General features: G+C 34.8%; 1 protein-coding gene across 7 annotated transcripts in view; it reads right to left on the reverse strand.

Moving 5' to 3' along the window:
• CUL2 (cullin 2) overlaps window positions 1-27,238 on the reverse strand; it is a 159,285-nt gene that overhangs the window by 24,767 nt on the left and 107,280 nt on the right. For all 7 annotated transcript variants that reach the window (XM_047065424.1, XM_047065423.1, XM_047065418.1 and 4 more), the window contains exons 7-9: window positions 5,504-5,600; window positions 5,301-5,411; window positions 1,863-2,025 (exon numbers count right to left, since the gene is read on the reverse strand). In XM_047065424.1, the coding sequence (XP_046921380.1) occupies window positions 1,863-2,025; window positions 5,301-5,411; window positions 5,504-5,600 (371 nt within the window). The remainder of the gene's footprint in view (window positions 1-1,862; window positions 2,026-5,300; window positions 5,412-5,503; window positions 5,601-27,238) is intronic.

Consider the following 27,238-nt stretch of genomic DNA (forward strand, 5'->3'; position numbering starts at 1 on the left):
ATATACTGTACTTCATCTATTCTGTTATTGAACATTTGAACTGTTTATGGTTTGGGGCTGAAACAAATAACACTGCAATGAACATTCTTGTACCTTTTTGTACGTTTTTGCACACAGTTTGGGCAGGGGATTATGTATCTGGGAGACAATGTCAGTGTTTCAAAGTAGTTGCATCAATTTATATTCTGAGCCTAGTGTATAACAAGCTCTCTGTACTCCACATATTTCCTAATGCTTATTATATTCAATCTTTTAAATTTTATATCAAAATGTGACTATTGATATCAGTGTGGTTAATTTGTATTCCCCTATTTTAATAAGATTGAGGGCCTTTGTATATGTTTACTGGCTACTTGGATACCCTCTACTCTGCAGTACCTGTTCAAATTTCTTGACCATTTTATACTTTAGACATAAACCTTTTTCAGTCATTGCAAATATATTACCCTATGATTGTCTTTTGATACTTTTAATGGTCTTTTAATGACCCAACGTTTTTAATTTTAATGCAGTCCACTAGATCAATCTTTCCTTTGTGGTTAGTGCTTTTTGTGTCTTATTTAAAATTATCTTTCCCTACCTCAAGATCATGAAGTTATTCTCCTACATTATCTTCTCACAGTGTTACTGTTTTACATTTAGGTCAAAAGCCTACAATGTATTGACTGATTCTGGACATGCTGTCTGAGGTACAGATCAAATTTTACTTTTTTCCCCAAGTGATTATCCAATGGACTCAGCACTATGTGTTAAAAAGACTGTATCTTTCACCCATTGCTTTACAGTGTTACTTTGATCGTAAATCAAGTATCTATTGTATGTATGCATGGGTTCTTTCTATGCTATTTTATTCTATTGGTCTATCTCTCTACTCTTACACCAATGCCTCGATGTCTTAATTACTGTAGTTTTATCATAAATCATGCTATCTTGTAGTCTTCCCATTATGGTCTTTAAGACTGTTTTGACTTTTCTCAGTCTAAGAGTTTAACTTTCAGAATTAAAACAAACAAACAAAAATCAAACCACTTCAGTTTTGAGTATATTCTCCTGATCTATAAATCAATGTTGCTTTCAACAGTGTTTAGTTTTTTGGGGCGCCTGGGTTTGTTAAGAGTCCGACTTCGGCTCAGGTCATAATCTCACAATTCATGGGTTCCAGTCCCACAATGGGCTCTGTGTTGACAGCTCAGAGCCTGGAGCCTGCTTTGGATTCTGTGTCTCCCTCTCTCTCTGCCCCTCCCCCCACCTCTCTCTCATGCGCACGCACGCGCGCGCACACACACACACACACACACACACACTTTCTCTCTCTCTCTCTCAAAAAAACATTAAAAAAACCAATGTTTAGTTTTTTGTGTAAGTCTGGCACATATCTTGTTATGTTTACTCCCTGCTAGTGAAAATTTTTAGTGCTATTTTGTCTTTTAAAAAAAAATCCCATTTTTTTACTGCTTATTACTAGCATCTCATTGCATCTTTATTTTGTATTTTCTTCTATTTTGAGTGAGATTAAGCATCTCCGTGTATTTAAAATCTATTCACATTTCCTCTTCATCTCCTTTGCTGTTTTTACTATTTATGAGAAACTCTTAATGTATTAAGGAAATTAGCCCTTGTGATACACAAAAATGTGCAAACACATTTTCCTAGTTTTACTTTTGACTTAGGAATATACTTTGAACATATACTTTTCCAAAACAGTCTTTCAACGTAGATTATTAAAAATCTGTAAAAAGGCACATTGAATATCTTAGAGACTATTACTAAAAATACTTGAAATCTAAGGAAGTTTGAAGATGATGTAAAAAGTGGGTTTATAATTTAATATCTATTCATAGTTACTGTTTCATATCACTTACCATTTTTTTTCTCTTGTCGGATGATATTATGACATTCTGCATGTAAGAACTGTAAGTGGTCTGCTACCATTCGTTGCTGACATTCATGAATCACTTTAGTATATGAACTTGGATGCAAGTATTTTCGACATCGAATTTCTTCATCTTTTAATCTACCTAGAACCTTTAGAAATATATTCTTATAGTCATGACCTACTATGAGGAAAAACCTATTATCAGTAAGTAACTTAGGTAGCCTCAATTTAATGGCTCAATTAAATATGGCCAGGTAACAAATAAGGATTATATAACCAACGTAAGTCCACATTCCATAAATGATTTCAATTTTTTATTTAGGCTACTAGCTATCACCTACATTTCACCAAAATCTTATGAATAAGAACTAATAAAGTTAAGTGGTCTACATTTTGTCTTCATTTTAAAGGCAAGTTAATATGCAACAGGAAAAGTGGGTAAAAATTATTAAAAAATAAAACAGGTGGTTACTTTATGAATATTTAACCATCAAACTAAAAAATAATTTACATCAACTGGATCAAGTAGATTAATCTAATTATTTTATATTGGTTCCTCTTATAAAATGTAAGTGTAAACAGTATGTACATTAATTATCACATTAAAGATTTCATTAAAATTTCTGACAGTCAAATATAGTCTTAGTTAAATATGTCAATCAAGATCTTTAGTAAAGCTTATCCTATATAAGAAACATTGGGCTACAAACAATATACTGATTAATATTAATAATAAGAACCAGCTAATAAAGATAATAGCTAGAGAATCTGGCTAATTTCTACCTCAAAACAAAACTGCATTTGCAATAAAAATCATGCTAGCATAGTATAGACTTTGAAAATACCCTGCAATGCAAAGCTATATAACTAGAGTTTTTGAACTTAACAGGTCCCAGAGAACTATGTATAGTTAAGCCTTTAGGGAGTACTACTGATTTGTCTGGGCATAATTAGATAATACTGGGGGGAGGGAGTGCCTGGTGGCTCAGTTGGTTAAGCATCCAAGTCTTGGTTTCAGCTCAAGTCATGATTTCATGGTTTAGAGACTGAGTCACGCTGATAGCATGCAGCCTGCTTGGGATTTACTCTCTCCTTCTCCCTCTGCCCCTCCCCTGCTCACACTCTCTCCCTCTCTCTTAAAGTAAACAAACAAAACTTAAAAAAAAAGAAGCTAATACTGGGATGAAAGGTGATGTTGAGAGGGGAAATAAGACATCATTCCTGGATACCTCTCAGATACCTTTTGATGAAAATGAGGTAAAGATGGAAGAGAGATTCATGGCCCTATCTTTGCCACCCTGTGGAACCAGGAGTTCAGGGCAGACACAGAAACCAAAGGTAGCCAAAAAAGTATCCAGACTAAAAGATGATGGGGCATCTGGGTGGCTCTGCTGGTTAAGCGTCGACTCTTGATTTCAGCTCAAGTGATCTCATGCTTGTGAGATCAAGCCGCACATAGGGCTCCAGGCTCTGTGCTGGGCATGGAGCCTGCTTAAGATTCTCTTTCTTCCTCTTCCTCTGCCCCTCCCTGCTCATTCATGTGCATATGTGTGAACTGTCTCTCTCTCTCAAAAAATAATAATAATAATAATAGCCTATAAGATGTTTATAGCACATATTTAATCAACAAAGACAGTCATTTTGGTCAGTAAGTTTTTCTTTCAAAACAAAAATATCCCTTAAAAGGATTATGCCTATTAATCATTATAGTGCACTGTAAGTGACTTTAGTGTTTATGGGTTAACTAAATGCAACAAGAATTAGAGTCTGGAGGTGAGGAAGGATGAGTAAAGGAAAAAAAAAATAATGACAATCGGGAGAAGGGTACATATCAAGAGGAAGGTAGACAAGAGTGGAGTATTGCAAGGCTTCAAATAGTTACAAAATCACTTATAGCTGGGGAGGAAAGGCCAAAACTACAGGTAAAATACAGAAAGAGAAGTAGGACGGCTACATTAGTCTGTAAATTAAATGAACTACTTTTATACATGCTATTTCCCAAACATAATTTCCAAAGGCCCTCCTTTTTACAGTTTGAGATATAATTTACTTATTGTATGATTTACCCATTTAAAATATAATTCAATTGTTTGGGTGTATTACATTATTAGTGTTTTCAAAATTGTGGTAAAATATATATAACATAAAATATGTCACTTTAACCACTTTTTGACTGTGTTCAGTGGCATTAATTACATTACAGTGTTGTGCAACTATTTCTAAAACTTTTTCACCACACCGAACAAAAACTCTTTAACCATTAAACAATAACTCTCTATTCTCTCCTCCTCCCAGTAACATCTCAACAACTTTCTGTCTCCATTAATTTATCTATTCTAGATATCCCACATTCTAGACAGTGTATGGTTCTACATAAGTGAAAATACAGTATTTTTGCCAAGGGCCTCCTTGTGAACCAAATGTAACAAGGAGTGTACGTATCACTGATATTCTGTGCATACTTTTCAGGATTGGACCTAGAACCTTTAACAAGAGTCTAAGATGCAAAAAGGGCTTGGAGCTAAGAATCACTGACTTAATGTAACCTCTTAATAGATGGAGAAAAATGTCCCAGAGGCTTACTCAAGGTGCCAGAGCTAGTGACAACAGCAGGAAGAGAATAAAAGAGCTCAGACTTCTAGACCTGGGCTTTGTGGAATATATAATGTATCAGTAAGTACTGATATTTCTTAACCTGTCATCTATGGAGGCCAGTCTATAATTATTCCACTTATAATACGTTATTTTTCTTGGCTAAACAAACTAACAGATATCATCCTACAATAAAATGCTTGAAATTCAGTACAGCAAGTGAAAAAACCTGGCTAAAAATTTAATACATCTTATATGATGGCTGACTTTATAACTATTCCTTTACCAAGAAAATACACATACAGTTTTAAATATGGTAATCAATAAATGTTGGTTTAAGGATTAATTAAAGTTTCTTCTGGAGCTTTTACTCAGTCTTCCAAAAGTTGAACAGACCCAAAGAGTAACCTATCCAAATATCTAGAATTATTACATTTTTCCTTATTTTCACTTCCATTTTAAAGAAGAAAAGATAAAAACCCACATACCTCGCTTCTATGTTTATCCTATGCCTTAAACTTATCTACTAAGCGTAAATATAGTTTATCCTTTAGCCAAGACTGTGAATATTAATTTTAAAGGCCAATCAAGCAATCAGGATTTATCAAAAAGCATCAACCATGATGAAAATTGGATAGCACTTTTTCTTATGGAAAATGCCACAGCAAGAACAATGATCTATCAATAGGAATTGCACATTAATTATAACCCAGAGTAATGATCAAACAAATAAAAGCTTTTTCCACTTTCTTAATTAAGAAAACAAATGTTAAATAAAACCATGCCTGACATATAAGAGATGATGCATTTAACATAATATGCTCTTTCTTACCTTTTCCATATACTGTGAGCAGTTTGATTCTTGTAATAAATTTGAAGCTTCTTGTTTGTAATATTCTCCTGTTTCAGTCAGAAAGGGAGACTCAAAGATTTCCTGATAAAACTAAATAAATCAATTAAAATTTAATTAAAAAATTAGAACAAGTAATTTAAAAAATTAAAGGTCTGATTATGTTTTTAAAGGAGGCTTTTTACCTTTAAGGGGAATTTTTTCTTATACTGTTCAACATGAACAAAGGAGTTAATAACCCCATGGATTACTTTCTGGTTTGGGTCTTCTCCACCACGATCACTAAAACAAGGTATAACAAAAAATATTGAGAATACAATTATCTATGGAAAAATAGCAAAGAATGCCAAAATATGGCTGTTAATATTCTATTGGTCTAATCAATTTATAAAGCATTTTAAAGATCAATGCATGCTTGATGCTTAAAAATAATTTTTTTCATATCATAGCTGAATTAATATTTATGATAGTTAATGTAGTCATTAGATGTCATTTCAATAAATGAGAAAAGTGTTAATTGTAAATACTACATTGATACTCGGATGATACTACTTTCATTTTAGAGCAGACATGAGGCCATCAATTCAAGACTTTTAATACTGATGGTTAAAAATATTTGAATTTGACTTGCCACAAACTGTTACTAGAGGATTTGGTCAGAATTCAGTCTGGACCATTACAAGTATGCCCATAATAATCTGACAGTACACATAAACTCTATATATTATTACTCCCTGAAGGGACTAATAGGTGCTATTCTCTAAGAGATCTGCCACTGAGTTGCTTCCCATGCAAACACAAAGGTTTTTGGAAATTTTAGACATTTAGTGAGATTTGTTTCAGTATTTCTATATCCCTTTACAGCTGCAAAGGAATCTAAAATCACCTCAATTATTCATGTGACATTTGGTAAGTTCCTACTTAGCCAAGGCACTATTTGTGATGCAAGTTTTATTTATCAAAAAATTGTTTTTAATGTTTATTTATTTTTGAGAGAGAGAGAGACAGAGCATGAGCGGGGGTAGGGCAGAGAGAGAGGGAAACAAAGAATCTGAAGCAGGCTCCAGGCTCCAAGCTGTCAGCACAGAGCTCGACGCAGGGCTCGAACTCATGAACCGCGAGATCACGCCCTGAGCTGAAGTTGGACACTCAACCAACTGAGCCACCCAGGCGCCCCTAAGATGCAAGTTTTAAACACGGTAACAAGTGTAGGTGAATGTCAGGCTTTCTAATTACAGAAAGAGAAAATGAAATAGAAAAAAATAGTTTGCCTAAAGCCACAGACCAACAGTCTGGCCCAAAGTTGGGAGTTTCTGACCCCAGTACTAATGCTCAAATCAAACCATTATGCGGTCAAAGGTTTACCTTCCTCCTGGCAATCTTTCACCTCACTTTAAAATGTCTTTTTTTTTCCTCTGAGTTAATATTTATTTTACAGAGAGAACAACAGAAAATACATGATCACCATTCCATCGTAAAAATATCTTGTTCTTTACAGTAGGATAAAAAGACTTTCTAACATTTTTGAAAAGTGTTGAGGCAATGATGTTTACATATTAGTGTCCCTCCCTGCCTCTGAATCTCTCTAATACTCTTTCATTCTTTCTTTAATTATCTGGATAGTCTGGGGGAAGGTTTTTGTACTTGAACAAATATAGGTATAATAATTGTCAGTTATAAAATCTCAGATACAAAATCTACATTTTGATATTACTAACAAAAGCAATGAGTTCCTATAATGTCACATATACTGCTCTGCTCACCTTCTATCAGTTCCTTCCTAAATCCAAATTAAATCTGGTGAAATAATGATCTAACCTATCTCATCTATTTGGAACACACCAGATTTTTTTTCTTTTAACTTTGCCTAGGGCCAAATAAAAATCAGTCAAGAATGAGAAACGTCTGAATTTTTGGAAAATTAGACTACTAAAATTCTTTTCATGACCAAAGTCTATTCTCCCTGCTCAGCACCAGGAAAACTTCCACTCCTGATATTCTCAGCACTCTTGCCATTTGTTTCTGATCCCAAAAGGCCCAGGTAAGCTGGAATTGGGTAACACACTGTCTAGAAGAAACACAGATATTCCTAGTGCTTAATAACTAAGCTGTCCTCCCTAAAAAGGTAACAGCTGAATTCAGAAACTCTTAGGCATAATTATTCAATCTTTAAGATCACCACACACTTTTATAACTATACAAAACATTATAAATATACAGTATTTCTATTAGGCTGACAGATAATGAAAATAAACTGAAATGATACCAAGTTAGTAATACACAAAAGCACTGACTAAATTGGTCATCTGAATAAACTCTAGTTTTCATCTAAGAACCTGGTCCCAAGAGATAAACCCTGAGAAAAGAAATGATTTTTTAGAAATATTGCTAATTATTTTATCTTAACAGGACTGTGTGGCAAATGCCTACAAAAGTCATAATGAAATTACCAACATAATGAAACCAATCAGCTGAGATGATAGGTACCAAAAGGAATATTTAGCATAGACCTTAAGACCAGGATTTTAGAGTCAGGCTGCCTGGGTTTGAGTTCTGGCTGCATTAATATGTCACCTTGGGCAGGCACTTCTTAACCTCTTGGTACTCACTCAGATCTCCTCTTCTGTAAAGTGGGGATAATAAAAGTACCTACACCTCATGGCTGTGAGGATGTGGTAAAGATTAAGCATAACGCTAGAAAGCATGTAACACAGTGCTTGGTATAGGAATAAACAATTAATAAATACCACCTATTATTTTAAGTACTAATAGGAACAAAATGGAAGCATTTTTAATATATTAGAGAAGAGAATAAAGAGACCAAAAAAGCACTGATTGTCATTTTAAAATCAAAGCTTTTAAAGCCTATGAAATGAGCTTTTAACTCAAACAGCAGACCAAATTTGTGACAGTCATCAAAAGTTAGGCTGGAACTCTCAAAAGTTTTGATACTGATATATGACAAGGGGTACATTAATCTCTTAGTGAAACCTTCCCTTTACCCGTATGTTTAAATGAAAGTAGCGTTCCAGCAAACTAAATGCAGTCCCCTGTCCCTACTGTAAATCTGGGAAATGACAGGAAGGTTACTTTTTAGTACCCCATTGTTGGTGGTAGCCCTTGGACTTAAAGAAATTGAAAAAAGATGGAAAGAAGACAGGACAGCGTGGGAAAATAAAACTATATGCAAAAATGCACAAGAGAATGAAACGCTACAAGGAGAGGATGGGAAGGGAGTAGAGGAAGACAGGCAAAGAAGTGGCAGACACTGAAAGCTGGACAGCACAGAAAGTTGATAAAACCATCCAGGACATGAGGAGCAAGAGTCAGTCTCTGAAGCAAGACGAGTCGCAGCTCTGTGTGTGTGACCCTCTGGGGCGGTAAGCGGGGCATGAGAGGCAGCGGAGCTCAAGAAGGGAAACCGCTGCAACCAGAAGACTTGCTGCGGCCCTCACCTGAGAACACCTTCTAGTTTCCCCTATTCCCACCCGAGGAAGGCAATGGGAAATCGAGGAAATGTTTTACCTTCAGACTGGCAAGATTTCCTAACAGCAAGTATTGCTGAATGGCAGAGAAACAGGCATTCTCACATTCTGCTTGTGGAAGAACAAGCGCATCAGAGGGCAAACTGGCAAAATTCTAAATGCATGTACTCTATGGCTCCAAACAAACATCTGCATTCATGCACGATAAAAAGCGAGAGTGGGATTAGTGGGTAAACTGGAAACAACCTAATATACACCATGAGAAGGGTTTAATAAAATGAGGTAGGACCATACTAAATAAATACTAAGTAACAGTTTAAAAAGAATGTGGTATATACTAACAGAAAAATTATCAAGATATATAATTGAATAAAAAAAAGAAGTAAGTATGTACATCATTTATGATTTTAAAAAGTTCGAAAAAAATCACATAAAAAAGAAAACAATCTCTGTATTGTACTTATTTCTGTATGTAAACATAAAAAGACCTAGGAAAAGGTTTGTAAAGACACTTAAGCAAATAATAACAGGGATTATTACCTCTGGGAAGAGAAAGCCTAAGAAAAGGATCTGGAACATTCAAAGTTTTTCAAGAATGTATGTACCACTTGTGTACTTAAAACTAAGTTTTTCATTGAGTAGCTAATTACATGGTCCAGGGAAGAAAATGTACAAGGTGAGTCTGGCACATCCTGACACACTAGGTAACAAGAAAGGTTGCAAGGATGACTAGGATCTTCTCAAAAAGACCATGGTGCCACCTAACCAAATGGAAGCAATTTAAACTTTAGTAAAACACCACAATGAATAGAAACAAATCAAATGTATTTAGGTCTATAAGATCATCATAATATACTGGGGGAATAAGGCTAATTGGTCACTTTCTGAGGATAACAACAACCCAACTCATTATCTTGACAAATGGGTAAAGAACAAACTAAGCAGTTATTTTACCCTTCCTATATGAACTTCACCATTGGGTAACCAAATAGTAGACGAAGGGAAGCATGTCTTTATAAAATTATTGCTTCCAGGTAGGAGTTAAAACAAAATGATAGAAATAGAGTGACAGTTTTATAAACCTCATTAAACAAAAGATGTCAGTATTCAGCATCGGTGGTTGCTTATATCCAAAACAAGTGAAAAAACAGACATTATGAAAGAACAAAGTATCTATAGTTTCGTCCGAGGGAACCAAGGAGTCTGCCAATTTGCAGGAAATAAAGAGGACAAAGGAACATTTTTTAGATGGACAAAACTAAACTCTTACAGAGTCTAGGAATATACACGTGGGTGATAAAATCATAAGAAATAGAAGAAAGGAACTACCTTACAAGTCAGCATAAAGGCAACTTTTGCATAAAGGAAGGGATGGGACACATACAAAGGTTTCAGGGGTGGCTGGCATGGTTCTATTTCTTGACTTGGGTGGTAATAACAAGAATATTCACTTTATAATAATTCATTAGGCTGTACAATTGTGTTGTGCAGTTTTCTGTATCTTTTAATTTACATTTAAAAAGTTAAATAACGCACACACAGCAAAATCCCCCCAAATACAAAAGAAAACTGATATAACAATATTAATATGTGCCAGAATAAAGAAAAAGAGCACAAGATATATGATGTTACAACAATAAAAATAATTAACCATGAAGATAATAATCCTGATATTTACTCAACTAACAAACAGAGATTCAAAATGTATGAAACAAAAACTATTAATTGCAAGGAAAAAAGTCAATAAATCTAAAACTGAGCTGGGAAATTTTAAAATACATTTTTCAGAAACTCTGAGATTCAAAAGAATAAAGACTGAGTTAGATTTTTGTCTTTATCTAAGACTGTATTTTTCCCTCAATGAAGTCTCCAGGGTCTAAACAACTAATAAATAAAAATGACAAACCATGGATGCATCAGAGAAAGCATACATCAGCCGTACCAGGCTATGTTACAAACTGTTCCAAATTCAAAGAGGAGAATTTCATTTCAATTTTTGCTTTTGTTCACAGAGTACTCAACACTAAAAAGTTAACTACTACAGAATTACTGGGGAAAAGAAATGCAACTCTGAGTCCTTCTAACATTAAAAACTCAGGGTTTTCAATGGTATCCTTAAGTATCTAAGTAATTCCTTTTATAAGCATTTAAAAATATATCTATTTATTTCCTTTTTATAATTTCATATATCCAATTTTAATTTTAAGTAAAACTAAAGTCCTTGCAGAAAATTTATTTCACAATATTTATTTTCCATATTTATGCTTGCCTCTTTATATATTACTGAAAATATTCAAATTCTTATACTACAACATTTGGATCCATGAAGTTACACTATTTTATTTATTAAAATTATAAACAACTTTAGGTTGTTACTGCACTGAAAGTCCCAGTTGGCAATTCTACTATATTAATATGAAAGATAGATAAGTTACCATATGAACAAAATTACTTCTATCTTTCCAAGTGAAGTAAATACTGAAAAATATGCAATATACAATCTATGGTTACATCATGTGTTTTCTTCCTTATATATATATATATATATATATATATATATATATATATATATATATATGAAGGAGCACCTTTACTTAAAAATTCTACAACCTACATTCCACTTTTAAACCTAATATTTCTCTGAAACACTTTTCTTCAAAATGAATGAAACTGTGATTATTCCTATAGTGTTTACATAGCTCAAGAGAAGCCATCTTTATAAGAATACAATTAAGCTGAAAGAGTTCAGTCCCAATTTATATCTTAAAAGCAGATGATGCATGATCTTTAAGCCATCAGCTCCTCCTTTTGTCCTTTTACATCATTTTACATTGCTGTCTTTTCTGTCTGTCCTTTTAAACCTTCTTCTTGTCTTTCCTGCAGAGATCCCACTTCACCCAACTGAAAAGTCATGAAATTCTAACTATAGTTTACTAAGTATTTCAGCATTCATGCTCCGTAAGAATCCTCACTTAGTGGAACATACTGATTTCACAAGGAAAAATCTACCATTAGTCTGACAGGTAACTTTACTTCTTCAAACGCTGAGATGGGCCTCAATTTTCTGAAATCTTCAAAGAAGTTACCTCAGGACTGGAAATATTACGATCTATATATTTTTCTTATAATATGGGAAATGTAAGACAATTGCATGTGAGATCACATACAAAAATTCCTAGGCTCATGGGTGGTGGTAGGGCATAAAATATACCTAATACACATAACCAAACTTACATTAAGAAGTAATCTTTTCTTTAAAGATAGCAACCAAATTAATTCTTTTACTGATGAGTTTAATACTACACAGCTGAAAGGGGGGAAAAAGTGTATTACTCTGCTTTAAAAAAAATTATAATCATTATAAAATTAACTGAGGTAGAGATTATCTAACTCAAATTGTAGGAAAGAGCAATCACATTAGTATCAGATAACTACCTATGTGGTAGAAGCAAGCATTTTTAGCTAAAGGACAGTGTTAAAAATCATAGGGTCAAAAAAAAAAAAAGAAATGTAGACAGCTGCTGGAACACAGTTTCAAAGTACCAGTATCTGGTATGGTTAATATCTAAGAGCAAACATGCTACTAAGTATTTAAGAATTAGGAAAGACATATGTTTTTATCTTTTAGCAACTCTTGGCCATTGTGATAAAAATAATCTTTCAGACTACATTAAATAATTTTAGTATTAAGTAAGACCCATCTACAGAAGAAGGAAACGAGTTCTATCTGTCAAGGATTGCTGGTTTGTTAGCATTCTCTACTCTGAAGTTTTTTAACGTATAATCTTCTCTTTACTTCTGTGCATTGTTTTCAAACTATGTATCCTAGTGCTCTCAGCAATTTACCAGTCTCTTGTCAAAGTCTCTTGCATTATTGTCATCCTGTTTATGACAGTTGCTTTCTTATTTAAATCTAATTAGACCTCATATAAAACCATATACTGGAAAACAGAAATTTCAAGTTGAAAGGGGCCTCCAAAGGTCAGCTGATACAACCTTCCCTATTTCACAGGAATCCAATGAGGTAATTTATTCAGGAAACAGAATTATAAAAGAAATTGGAATGCCCTGATTTCCAATCTGTCTGTTGTTCATACAAATTATTTAGAGAGGGTTGCTTAAAATTTAAAAGGAGGTGGGGGGAGGGGCAAGAATCTAGACCTAAGGAATCAAGGAAGATTAAGACTATGTAGGCTGAGAATCATTTTTCTGAAAACATCTATAAATACTTTCTCAAGAGTTTGGGAAGTAAAAAAGCATAACCCCCAAGGATGAAAAAAAAAAAAAAAAACTGATCCAACCAAAAGGCGTTTCAACCTGTTAAATCCATTACAGATTTGAAGAATAACAGATGTTAACTGAATTCATAAGAAGTGTTAAAAGGTTAAGCTGTCTTGACAAGCTTTACATAAGAACCTGTTTAATGAAAAATACCTACACAAACTGGATTGCTTTAAGGAGTTATTATAAAAAGTTTTCACTTGGATATTAATTTTACTGAATACTTATTGTACCTTATTATGCCTCAGGGAGTGTAGTAAATACTTTACATAAAGCATCTCATTTCATCTCAACAACAGCAATATAAAATGGGTATTGTTAACACTCTCTTTTAATAACTTGATTTAGACAAAATTCTTTTGGCATCAAGGGAAAAATAGCTGGCAGCTAAATCACAGAAGTGTGTAAAAATATTCCCTAGGGAACAAGTTACTCCACTCTGGTATTTTAAAAACTTGTAATTTTCAATCAATTTTCACTTTATTTTACTTCTTACTCCTAATCGCTCTTTTTAAAAAGTAAATTTCATCATTTGCAGTAGGAAGTATGGGCAGTAATTCAACTATTTCTTATGCTTTTAAAAATTATTAATGGAGCTCTAACACAGGTCTACAATAAGCTAGGTAAATTATTAATGTCTTTATTTTCTTTAACTGAGATTACCAGATAGGAAACAATGCTTAAATATCAGGAATTCTACATACTGTCTTACATTAGGAACCCTTCCTCAACCTCCACACTATATAATCATATCTCAGCTGAACGAATACACAGATTCCTGTAAAAAAAAAACAAAACTTTGGTTAGAGATTTTAAAGTGTCCCTCTCACCAAAGATTCTATATACATTTCAGTCCAATCTAAAAACAGTCTTGTCTCCCAGAAGAAGGAAAGAAAAGAAAAATAAGAATGGGATAATAAAAGAGAAAGAAAGATACAACAGGGAAGATCAACTGAGACAAAACTGATTCTTTGAAAAAAAAATCCAACAAAATACACAAATCTCTAGTAAAAGTCCTCACGAAAAGATACATGCAAGCAATATTATGAGTGAATACATCACTCCAGATGGGAATTAAAAGGAAAATAAAATACCAAGTGACTAAAGTTAGTATCACAAGTAAAAAAAAGAAAGTATTGTTGATATACTCTACTCTTTGATATTATATGATGAGAAGGGCATATATATCACCATGTGGAAATCCTCCTCCAAACCCATAATCTCAATCTGACCCAACATCACAGAAATCAAAGTTGACAGACATACTACAAAATACCTGATCACTAATTTTTAAAAAAAAGTGTCAATTCATGAGAGACAATGGAAGACTAAAAATATCTCCACCAAGTAAAAGAGACCAAGAGAGACATGACAGCTAAATACAATGTTGTGATTTAGACTGGATCCTGGAGCAGAATCAGTGAAAAACTGAGAAAGTACAAATACAATCTGTAGTTAACAGTTTTATACTAACGTTCATAAATATACCATGGGTTGTGAGATGGTAATATTAGGAAAAGAGGAGTATACAGGAACTTTCTGTATTGGCTTTGCAACTCTTCTATAAATTTAAAGTTCTTTCAAATAACACCTTTTTTAAAGTAAATACTGTCAACAACTACTTCCAAAAATTCTGAAAAAATAACTCACAACGGACTCAGAAGAAATAAATATCTGACTACTGAAAAAACTACAGGCAGTGTAAAAAATTCTGAGACAACTGTTTTGGGATCCAGCACTCTAAGATTTGGCAAAAGCTGGAGATTGGAAAGATGGCAGAGTAGGAGGATAGTGAGCTCACCTCATCTCATGGAAACACCAAATCAACAACTACATCTACACAATTCTGAAAATAACCTGAAGACTGGCAGAACAAATCTTCCACAACTAGTTGTAGAGGAAGCCACATCAAAAAAAAGTGTGAGAAGGGGCGCCTGGGAGGCTCAGTTGGTGAAGCTTCTGACCTCGGCTCAGATCATGTTCTGGGTTGATGGGCTCGAGTTCTACATAGGGCTCTCTGCTGTCAGCTCAGACCCTGCTTTGGATCCTCTGTCTCCCTCTCTCTCTGCTCCTCCCCCTTTCTCACTCTCTGTCTCTCAAAATAAATAAATAAAAACATTAAAAAAAAAAAAAAGATGTGAGAGACAGAAATGCAGTCAGGAACCAAACCCTAAGCAACTAACCACAAGTGGGAGGGATATCACAAACAAGAAGGTGTGAGGGGATTAGACCCTACACCACGGACCTCCAGCCCTGGGGACCCACACTGATGAGTCCCCATAATGTATGGCTTTGAAAATCATCTGGCTTAATTTCAGGAGCATTAAAAACCAGCAGAGCTTAACCCCTGGAGGCCTGGAGGGCAATAGGAAACCGAGTCCTTGCCCTTAAAGAACCAGCACACTAAATAACTTGGCAGAGACACAGCATAGAAATAGCAGTTTGGGGGTGCCTGGATGGCTCAGTTGGTTAAGCATCTGACCTCAGCTCAAGTCATGACCTCATGGCTCATGAGTTCAAGCTCTGTGTCAGGCTCTGTGGTGATAGCTCAGAGCCTGGAGCCTGCTTCCGATTCTGTGTCTCCCTCTCTCTCTACCCCTCTCCCGCCTGCACTGTCTCTCTCTCAAAAATAAACAAACGTTAAAAAAAAAAAAAAAACAGTTTGAAGGTGCTTGGGGTATATGTGAAGATTTACTGACTAATCTTAGAATATGTTGACGGGGCAGGGATCTGCAGGAGACTTCTCCAGGAGCTAAAGTGTTGGTGGGTGCCATTTCTCTTCTACTCCCTGATCTATATAATTGGACACAGTTCTAACACTCTCCCATCTACACTGCTACCACAGCTGGTCCTCACCGCCCCAGTGTTCTCCTACTGACCTGCTCCACCCAAGAAACCCATCTCAGCAGACATCCTTCCAAAGTGGCTCTTGCCCTGTCACAATACCATACACTAGCTCATCTGCAGTTCCGGCAGCCAGGCCTCTTAGCTGGCTACACATGGAGCAAGCCCTTGTTCTTCAGTATGCTAACAGTGGTGGCAGAGACTAACTGCAGACAGCTAGGGTGAGTGCTGGCCCCAAATACCAGTTAGCCCAGGCAGTTAACAGCTCGGCCTCTCAACAGTGTGGGGAACAAATCCTGTCCAGTGCCCCAACAGCAGGCAAAGTAGGTTACTGTAGACAGTTGGGCTGAAGGCCAGTCCCATCTACCACCATGCCCACAGCAACTGTGGCTCAGCCACAACAGGAAGGCCCATGCAGCTTACACAGGGGACACCAATGGAGCACCTGGTTTTGCTGACGATGGGGGGATTGTGCTGCAGGGCAATACAGGACTTCTACACAAGTCTACTACTTTCAAGACCAAGCGACACAGCTAACCTACTATATACAGAAACAGAGAGATTTAGACAAAATAAGAAGGCAGAGGAATACGCCTCAAATGAAAGAACAAGACAAAATAACAGAAAAAGAGCTAAATGAAATGAAATATTTCTCATAAAGAGTTCAAAGTAATGGTCATTACGATACCTGACTTGAGAGAAGAGTGGATTAATTCAGTGAGAACTGCAACAAAGATACAAAATATTAAAAAGAGTTGAAGAACACAATTAGCTGAAATAAAAAATATACTAGAGGGAATCAACAGCAGATGAGAAAATGCAGGAATGGATCAGTGATCTGGAAGACAGGGTAATGGAAAGCAATCAAGCTGAACAGCAAAGACAAGACAAAACAAAACAAACCTAAAAAAGAGAGAGAGAGAGAAAGAGAGAGAGAAAGAAAAAAAAAGAATAAAAAATAAGAATAGGTAAGAATAGGTAAGAATAGTTAAAAGAACTCTGCAACATCATCAAGAGTAATAATTTCTGTATGACAGGGATCCCAGAAAAAGAAGGAAGAAGAGGTTGGAGAATTTATTTAAAGAAACAATAGCTGAAAATTTCCCTAATCTGAGAAAGAAAACAAACATTCAGGTCCAGGAAGTATAGACAACTCTTAACAAGACAAACCCAAGGACGCCCACACCAAGACACGTAATAACTAAAATGGCAAAAGTAATGACAAAGAGAGAATTTTAAAAGCAGCAAGAGAAAACAGTTATATACAAGGGAAATACTATAAGACTATCAGCTGATTTTTCAGCAGAAACTTTGCAGGCCAGAAGAAAGTGGTACAAGATGTTCAAAGTACTGACAGGAAAAAAACCTACAACCAAGAATACTCTACCTGACAAGGTTATCATTCAGAATTGAAGGAGAGACAAAGAGATTCCCTAGACAAACAGAAGTTAAAACTTATCACCAGTAACCCAGCCTTACAAGAAATGTTTAAAGGGAGTTCATTAAGTGGAAAGAAAATAAAGGTATTTAATTTCACATCAATTTAAAAGCAATTATATCTGCAAAAATCAGTCAAGAGATAAATTTAAAAGATGTAAAATATGCTATCATATAAGTAAAATTGGAGGGAAGGAGTAGAAATTTAATGATTTCACAATGTATTCAAAATTGAGCAACCATCAACTTAATATAGCCTGCTATACACATAAGATATATATGACCCCAATGGTAACCAGAAATCAAACACCTATAGTAGATACACAAAAAATAAAGAGGACAGAATCTAAGCATAACACTAAAGCAAGCCATCAAACCACAAGGGAAGAGAGTGAGAAAAGAAGAACAGAAAAGAACTACAAAAATAACCAGAAAACAACAAACAAAATAATATTTAATAAGTACATACTTATCAGTAATTACTTTAAATATTTATGGACTAAATACTCCAATCAAAAGACGTAGGGTAACTAAATGGATAAAAAAACCAAGACCCATCTATATGCTGCCTACAAGACTCACTTCAGATCTAAAGACACATCATACAGAGTAAAAGTGAAGGGATGGAAAAAAACATTCTATGCAAATGGAAGTGAAAAAAAGCCTGGAATATAAATACATATATCAGACACAATAGACTTTAAAACAAAGACTGTAGCAAGAGACAAAGAAAACCAGTATATAATGATAAAGGGATCCATCCAACAGGAGAACAGAACAAGTGTAAATATCTATGCATCCAACATATGAGCACCTAAATATAGAAAGCAAATATTAACACACATAACAGGAGAAATTGACAGTAATACATTAATAGTAAAAATCAATAAAGAAACAATGGCTTTGAACAACCCCTTAGACCAGATAGATGGACCTAACAAGATACATATAGAACATTCCATCCACAAACAGCAGAATACATATTCTTTTCACATGCATATAGAACATTCTCCGGGACTGATCACATGTTAAGCCACAAAACAAGTGTCAATGAATTTAAGAAGACTGAAATCATATCAAGCATCTTTACCAACCACAATAGTAGGAAACTAGAAATCAATTACAAGGAAAAAAACACTAGGAAAAAACACAAATACATGGAGGCTAAACAACATGCTACTAAACAATCAATGGGTCAACAAAGAAATCAAAGAGGAACTCAAAAAATTCATGGAGACAAATGAAAATAATAGTCCAAAATCTTTGGGACACAGCAAAGCAGTTCTGAGAGAGACGTATACGTTCATACAAGCCTATCTCAAGAAACAAGAAAAATATCAAATAATCAAACCTTACACCGAAAGCAACTAGAAAAATATGAGCAAACTAAGCCTAATGTTAGTAGAAGGAAGAAAATAATAAAAATTAGAGGGGCGCCTGGGTGGCTCAGTTGGTTGGGTATTTGACTCTTGTTTTCGGTTCAGGTCATGATCTCATGGTTTGTGAGTTGGAGCCCCACACTGGGCTCTGTGCTGACAGTGCAGAGCCTGCTTAGAGTTCTCTTTCTACCTCTCTCACTGCCCCTCTCCTGCTTGCTCATGCTCTCTCTCTCTGTCTCAAAATAAATAATTTAAACGAAAATAAAATAATAAAGATTAGAGCAGAAATAACTGGAGACTAAAGAAAAAACAAGAAAACACCAATGAAATCAAAAGCTGGTTCTTTGAAATATGAACACAACTGATAAACATTTAGCCAGACTCATACAAAAAAAAAGGGGGGGGTGCTCAAATAAATAAAATCAGAAATGAAGGAGGAGAGATAACAACCCATACCAGAGAAATACAAAGAATAAGAAACTACCACTAACAATTACATGCCAATAAACTAGACAACCTAGAAGAAATGGATAAATTTCTAGAAACATACAATCTCCTAAACGGAATCAGGAAGAAATAGAAAATTTGACCAGACCAATTACTAGTAATGATAATGAATTGGTAATCGAAAAACTCCCAACAAACAAAAAGTCCAGGACCAGATGGCTTCCCAGGCAAATTTTACCAAACATTTAAAGAAGACTTAACAATGATCCTTTTCATACTATTCCAAGAAATAGAAGAGGAGGGAACACTCCAAATTCATTCTACAAAGTCAGCATTACCCTGACATCAAACCAAGACAATCACTAAAAAACAAAACAAAAACAAAAAGAACAAAACAAAAACTACAGTCTAATATCCCTGATTAACACAGATGCAAATATCCTCAACAAAGTATTAGCAAACCACATTCAACAATGCATTAAAAGGACCATTCAACACAATCAAGTAGGATTTATTCCAGAGATGCAAGAGTGGTTCAGTATTCATGAATCAATCGATGTGATACCTTACATTAACAAGAGGAAGGATAAAAACTATATGATCATCTCAACAGATAGAGAAAAAGCATCTGACAAAATACAACATCCATTCATGATAAAAGCTCCCGACAGGGGCAACTGAGTGGCTCAGTAGGTTAAGCGTCAGACTCTTTGATTTCAGCTCAGGTCATGATCTCACAGTTTGTAGGTTCTAGCCCCACATTGGGCTCTGTGCTGACAGCATGGAGCCTGCTTGGGATTCTCTCTCTCTCCCCTCTCTGCCCCTCCTCTGCTGTCTCTCTCTCTCAAAAATAAATTAATAAACATTTAGTAATAAAAAAACAAAAAACCCGACAAAGTGATTTAGAGAAAACATACCTCAGTATAATAAAGGCCATATATGAAAAACCCACAGCTAACATCATATTCAATGGTGAAAACCTGAAAGCTTTTCTTCTAAGATCAGGAACAAGATAAAAATGTCCACTCTTACAACTTTCATTCAACATAGCACTGAAGTCCTAGCTGCAGCAATCAAACAAGAAAAAGAAATAAAAGGCATCCCAATTGGTAAGAAAGAAGTAAAATTGTCACTATTTGCAGATTAGGAACAAGACAAAAATGTCTACTCTCACAACTTTCATTCAACATAGCACTGGAAGTCCTAGCTGCAGCAATCACACACAAAAAAGAAATAAAAGGCATCCAGATTGGTAAGAAAGAAGTAAAACTGTCACTATTTGCAGATGATATGATACTATATATAGAAACTAAAAATCCCACCAAAAAACTATTAGAACTAATAAATGAATTTAGTAGGCTTGCAGGATACAAAATTAATATACAGAAATGTGTTTTGTATACACTAATAACACAGAAAGAAATTTAAATTTTTTTTGAAGTTTATTTTTGACAGAGAAAGACAGAGTGCGAGAGAGGGGGTGGGGAGTGCAGAGACAAAGAAAGGGAAATACAAAATCTGAAGCAAGCTCCAGGCTCTGAGCTGTCAGCACTGACCCCAACAACCCTGACGCGGGGCTCAAACTCATGGACCATGAGATCATGACCTGAGCAGAAGTCGGACGCTTATTTAACCAACTGAGCCAACCAGGCGCCCCAAGAAATTTTTTAAAATTTCTACTTGTAACTATACCAAAAAGTATAAGATGTCTAGAAATAAATTAACCAAGGAAGTGAAAAACTTATACTCTGAAAACTGTAAGATATTGATGAAAAGAACTGAAAATGACATAAACAATGTTCATGGATTGAATAAATCACTACTGTTAAAAAGTCCATACTACCCAAAAGGAATCTACCAATTCAATGCAATCACTACCAAAATACCGATAGCAGTTTTCACAGAACTAGAATAAGTAATCCTAAAATTTGTATGGAACCACAAAAAACCTTGAATAGTCAGAGCGATCTTGAGAAAGAACAAAGCTGGAGGTATCACAAACCCAGATTTCAAGATATACTACAAAGCTGTAGTAATCCAAATAGTATGGTACAAAAACAGCCATATAGGGCAATAGAACACAATAGAGAGCCCATGCTTCTATGGTCAATTTATCTATGACAAAGGAGGCTAGAATATACAATGGGGAAAAGATGGTGTCTTCAATAAATGGTGTTGGGAAAACTGGACAGCTACATGCAAATAAATGAAACTGGGACCAGTTTCTTTTACCATACACAAGAATAAAATCAAAATGGCTTAAAGACCTAAATGTGAGAGGCACATGGATGGCTCAGTTGGCTAAGCATCTGACTTTTTGGCTCAGGTCATGATCTCACAGTTCATGAGTCTGAGCCCTACGTCAGGCTCTGTGCTGCCAGCTCAGAACCTGGAGCCTGCTTTGGATTCTGTATCTCCCTCTCTCTCCGTCTCCCACTCGTGCTCTCTCTGTCTCAAATATAAAATAAACATTTAAAAAATTCTTAAAAAAAAAAAGACTTAAATATGAGACCTGAAATGATGAAACTCCTAAAAGAAAACACAGGTGGTATCACTGTTAACAATATATTTATGGATATGTATCCTCAGGCAAGGGAAACAAAAGCAGTAAGAAACTATTGGGACAACACCAAAATAAAAAGCTTTTGCACAGCAAAGGAGACCATCAACAAAACAAAAAGGCAACCCAGTGAATGGGAGAAGTATTTACAAATGATATATCCAAGAAAGGATGATATCTAGAATACATCAAGAACTTCTACAACTCAACACCAAAAAACCCAAAAAATCCAATTAAAAAACAGGCAGAGGATTTGAATAGACATTTTTTCCAAAGAAGATGTACAAATGGCCAACAGACACATGAAGAGATTCTCAAGTCACCAATCATCAGGAAAATGAAAATCAAAACCACAATGAGATATCACCTCACATGAGTCAGAATGGTTAGTATCAAAAAGACAAGAAATAGCAAGTATTAGTGAAGATATGGAGAAAAGGGAATCCCCATGCACTATTGGTGGTAATGTAAATTGGTACAACCACTGTGGAAAACAGTATGGATGTTCCTCAAAAAGTTAAAAATAGAAATATCATATAATCCAGTAATTCCACTAGTGAGTATTTACTCAAAGAAAATTAAAACACACATTCAAAAAGATATGGGCACCCCTATGTATATATAACATTATTTGCAGTAGCCAAAATATGGAAGCAACCCAAATAGCTACTGATAGATGAATGGATAAAGAAGATATGGTGTATATATACAGTGGAATATTACTCAGACATAAAAAAAAAAAAATGAGATCTTGCCATTTGTGAGAACATGAATGGACTTAAAGGGTATTATGCTAAATGAAATAAGTCAGACAGAAAAACACAAATGCCACGTGATTTCATTTATAGGTAAAATCTGTAAAACAAAACAAGTAACAACAAAAAATTCAGACTCTTAAATACAGAGAACAAACTGGTGGATGTCAGAGGGGAGGTGAATAGGGGAGATAGGCGAAATAGGTGGGGGAGTAAGAGACATAAACTTCCAGTTATAAAATAAATAAATCACGGAGATGGAAAGTACAGCATAAGGAATACAGTCAATGATAATGTAATAATGTATGGTTACAGATGGTGACCACATTTAATTGTGATGAGCGCCGAGTAATGTATAGAATTGTCAAATCACTATTTTGTACATCGGAAACTAACATGTCAGCTATACTTCAAAATAAAATAAAGGCAAAAGGTTATTTTGTGAATGTGCAAAAAAAAAAAAATTCTTCTTACAAAGAAACCCTAGACGCAGATGGTTTTGCAGGGAGTTTTACTAAACACTGAAAAATTTTACAGAAACTCTTCTACTCCAAAGAAAAAGATGGAATAGTTCCTAATTCAACCTACAAGAATGAGCCTAATACCAAACCCAGACAAAGACATTATGAGAAAGAATAATTATAGGCCCATTCCACTCATGGATATAGATTCAAAATTCTAAACAAAGTATTAGCAAATCAAATGCAGCCATGTTATAAAATTATTACAGACAACAACCAACCTGGGTTTTATTCTAGTTATATGAGGATAGTTTAATATTAGAAAATTCATAAATGTAACCCACCACACTAAAAGATTAATAGAAAAAAAACTTTATCTCTCAATAGAATCAGAAGTCATTTTATACAATCCAACACCAAATTCAAATTAACTTCATCATTCTGATTAAGAGTATCTAAAAAAAGCTAAAGGAAGCATCATTTTAAATAGGGAAATGTTACATATGTAACCTTTAAAATCAGGGGTGAGACAAAGATGCTCATTATCCATCACTCCTCTTCAACACTGCTGTGGAGGTCCTAGCCAATGAGGTGTTGTGTGTGTGCACAGGCTAGTGCACGTGTGCGCGTGTGCAAATACACACACACACACACACACACACACACACAAGGGAAGCAAAACTATCATTTACAGATTATGACAGCTGACATAGAAAGCACAAAAATGAGCACAAATTATTAGAAATGACCTTTTTTTTTGGAAAAGAAGCTACAAATGAGGGAAGTTAACACAGAGGCTAAATGTTAAGATTTATATATTAAAGAGCCTGTTGTATTTCAATATACTAGCAGAAAACAAATAGAATACATAATTACACAGAACAAATTTTTTCTAACAGTATCAGAAAATACCAAGTATCCTGAAATAAATCAAACAAAGGAGTGAAGAACCTTTATAGATATATTTATAAAAACTTAGGAGACATTAAAGAAGGCATTAAAAATAGCAGATATGTTCATGAATAGGAAGATTTAATACAGTAAAGATGTAAATTCCCTCCAAATGAATTTATGTATTCAACTGAATTTCAATCCTACAAAAAATTTATTCTAGGCAACTTATAATCACCTTTACAAAATATGACCAGGATCTGTGCGAAAAAAAAAGTAAAGGGGGGCACCTGGGTGGCTCAGTCAGTTAAATGCCTGACTTCAGCTCAGGTCATGATCTCAGTTTGTGAGTTCGAGCCCCGCATTGGGCTCTGTGCTGCCAGCTCAGAGCCTGGAACCTGCTTCAGATTCTGTGTCTCCCTCTCTCTCTGCCCCTCCCCTGCTCACACTCTGTCTCTCTCTGTCTCTCAATAATAAATAAACGTTAAAATAAATAAATAAATAAATAAATAAATAAATAAATAATAATAAACGTTAAAAAAATTAAAAAAAAAAAAGTAAAGGGCCTTATGAAAAAGTAAAGGGCCAAATAACAGCAAGAACACTTCTAGCTTATGGAGGGCAAGTCTGTCCGACCAGATATCAAGACTTATTATGCTATAATAATGAACAGAGTGAGATATGGGCCAAAGATAGACAAACAAATGGAACAGAGCCCTGATATGGAACCACACTTGTAGGAAAACTTTGGTATCTAACAGAGGTATGATGTCAGAACAGAAAGTAGGAAGAATATTTAAAAAAAAAAAAAAAAAAAAAAAGGAGCAGGGAGCCTTGGTGGCTCAGTCAGTTAAGCGTTGAACTCCTGGTTTTGGTTCAGGTCCTGATCTCACGGTTTATGAGACCAAGCCCAAGCTCAGGCAGCACACAGCCTGTTTGGGATTTTCTCTCTCCTTCTTTCTCTGCCCCTCCCCTGCTCATGCTCTCTCTCTCTTTCTCTCAAAATAAATAAACTTAAAAAAAAGGTGCTATAAAGTTAAAATTTTTTTCTCATTTGTCACTTAAACTCTTGTCTTTGTTTCTGATTATGCAACAGAAAGGATACTACAGTCATGATTGTTTTGCTGCTGAATTATAATGTCAGAATAAATAAAAACTTTTCCAATTCAACAAAGATTAAGCATAGAGACTTATTTCAGATTGCAATCTGCCAAATGATTCTCTTAGGGAAAAAGAAATCTGCCATATAAATGCTAAGGCAGCAATTCTGATCCTAGGAATCCATAAACCTTCTAAAACGTACATAAAGTTTTGTGTGCATATGCATATTGAGTATTTTTATGTGGGGAGGCTCTAAAGCTTTCATCATCTTCCTAAAGGAATATAAAGTTTCCACAAAAAATAAATATAACCACTGTACTTAAATAAACAAATATTTAAGTACAATCAAACTATTCTCAGTAGTTACTTATGAAGAAAAGAAAGTTACAGCTAAAAGGAAGAAAACAGGGATATTCACATATTATGTGCCATTTAAACTTAAAAAAATTTTTTTAATTTTGAAATAATTACAGATTCACAGGAAGCTGCAAACAACAGAAAGCAGTCTGGACATGTTCACCCAATTTTCTCCAATGGTAACATCTTACGTAACTATGGCACAATGCCAAAATCAGGAAACCAACATTGATACAATCTATAGACCTTATTCAGAATTTGCCAGCTTTAACACATAATCATTTGTGTATATTTGTATTTATGTAATTCTATGAAATTTTATCACATACCTAGATTCATGTTACTACCACCATATTCAAAATATACATCTACTGTATCACCATAAAGCAACTCCCTCATACTTATAGCCTCATACCAACCACTAATCTATTCTAATTTCTAAGAATATATTATTAGGTATTCGTAATACTTCTGTAAATTCCCCCAATGCATGTACATATGTGTGTGTAATACTGTATGTGGTATTTATACGTATGTAGATATATACATATGCACATCCATATAAACAAATGTACACACAATCTTAAATGCATAGAGAATTTTTTCAGAAAATACTTTAAATCCTTAATAGTGATTTGCTTTAAATAACAGTATTGAAGGTATTAGGGGAAAAATGAAGGCCTTCTAATTTTTTTTTAACTTTCTATATATTTTTAATTGTGTACAATCAACATATTTTATAATTTTTTTGTAGAGCAATACTTTTAAATATCCCTTGTGTAAACTTTTCCCTGGCCAGATTTAAGAAACCATTAGTTCACAGTAATTTTTTTTTTTAATGTTTATTTTTGAGACAGAGAGAGACAGAGCATGAATGGGGGAGGGTCAGAGAGAGAGGGAGACAGAATCTGAAACAGGCTCCAGTCTCTGAGCTGTCAGCACAGAGCCCTACGTGGGGCTCGAACTCACGGACCGCGAGATCATGACCTGAGCCGAAGTCGGATGCTTAACCGACTGAGCCACCCAGGCACCCCTATTCTTTAGACGCTTGTAGAAAATTCCTAGGAACGCAGGGTGATTACAGGAAAGGAAACTAAATAAGCTGATAGGAAATCAAATTTGTAATATGCTCTGCTAAACTGTAAGTTTAGTGGAGCTCTTTCCAAAAAGAAGTTGTAGGTACATATAATAAAATACCTCTCTGTTAGCCTTAAATCCTAATTCTCATTCTGCCATGTACTAGTTATGTGACCTGAGTAAGGTGATTGCCTTCGCAAGCCTCATTTTCCCCATTTGTAAATGAGTCTATGATAATATTCACCTTCACATCCTGTTCAGACAAGTTTATCAATGGGGAAATACTTAACACAGCCACTTGTCCATGTAACGGAAGTTATGATATCTGGCCATATTATTTCAAACAACAATGGGTAAAGCAACATAGTGGAAACAATACTAAACAATACTAACAATACTAAAGCAACATAGTAGAAAGACCCAAATTGGAAGTTTCTAGGCATGGACTCTCTTTCCTTAGCTATATCAAATTCAAGAGTTCGTTTCTCTCTATTGAAAGTTCAATTTATTTACTTATAAATAAAACTGCCACCTTAAGATCATACAAAGTACTATGTGTGAAAATACTAGAATACTCAAAGCACTATAAAACTCAAATGTATATCAAAGCTAAAATATTGGAACTGGGAATGAAAGAAATATTCTGTGAATTAAAAAGACAGGCTTAATGGATATAGAGTTGGTAAGTTGGAGATAGGAGCTGAAGAGAAAAAAAAAAAAAGAAAATAGGGGCTGGAGTCAAATTAGTCTTCTTAGAGTGCCACCACTGATGTCTTCATTTGTAAAATGGAAACGGAAATAGTACCAACATTCCAGCGTGGTGAGGATTAATGGGATAATGCCAG

This window comes from Lynx rufus, unplaced genomic scaffold (assembly GCF_022079265.1).
Source record: "Lynx rufus isolate CCGP_SWC_20201006 ecotype Redwood Valley unplaced genomic scaffold, mLynRuf1.p SCAF_7, whole genome shotgun sequence".
NCBI classification, from domain to species: domain Eukaryota; kingdom Metazoa; phylum Chordata; class Mammalia; order Carnivora; family Felidae; genus Lynx; species Lynx rufus.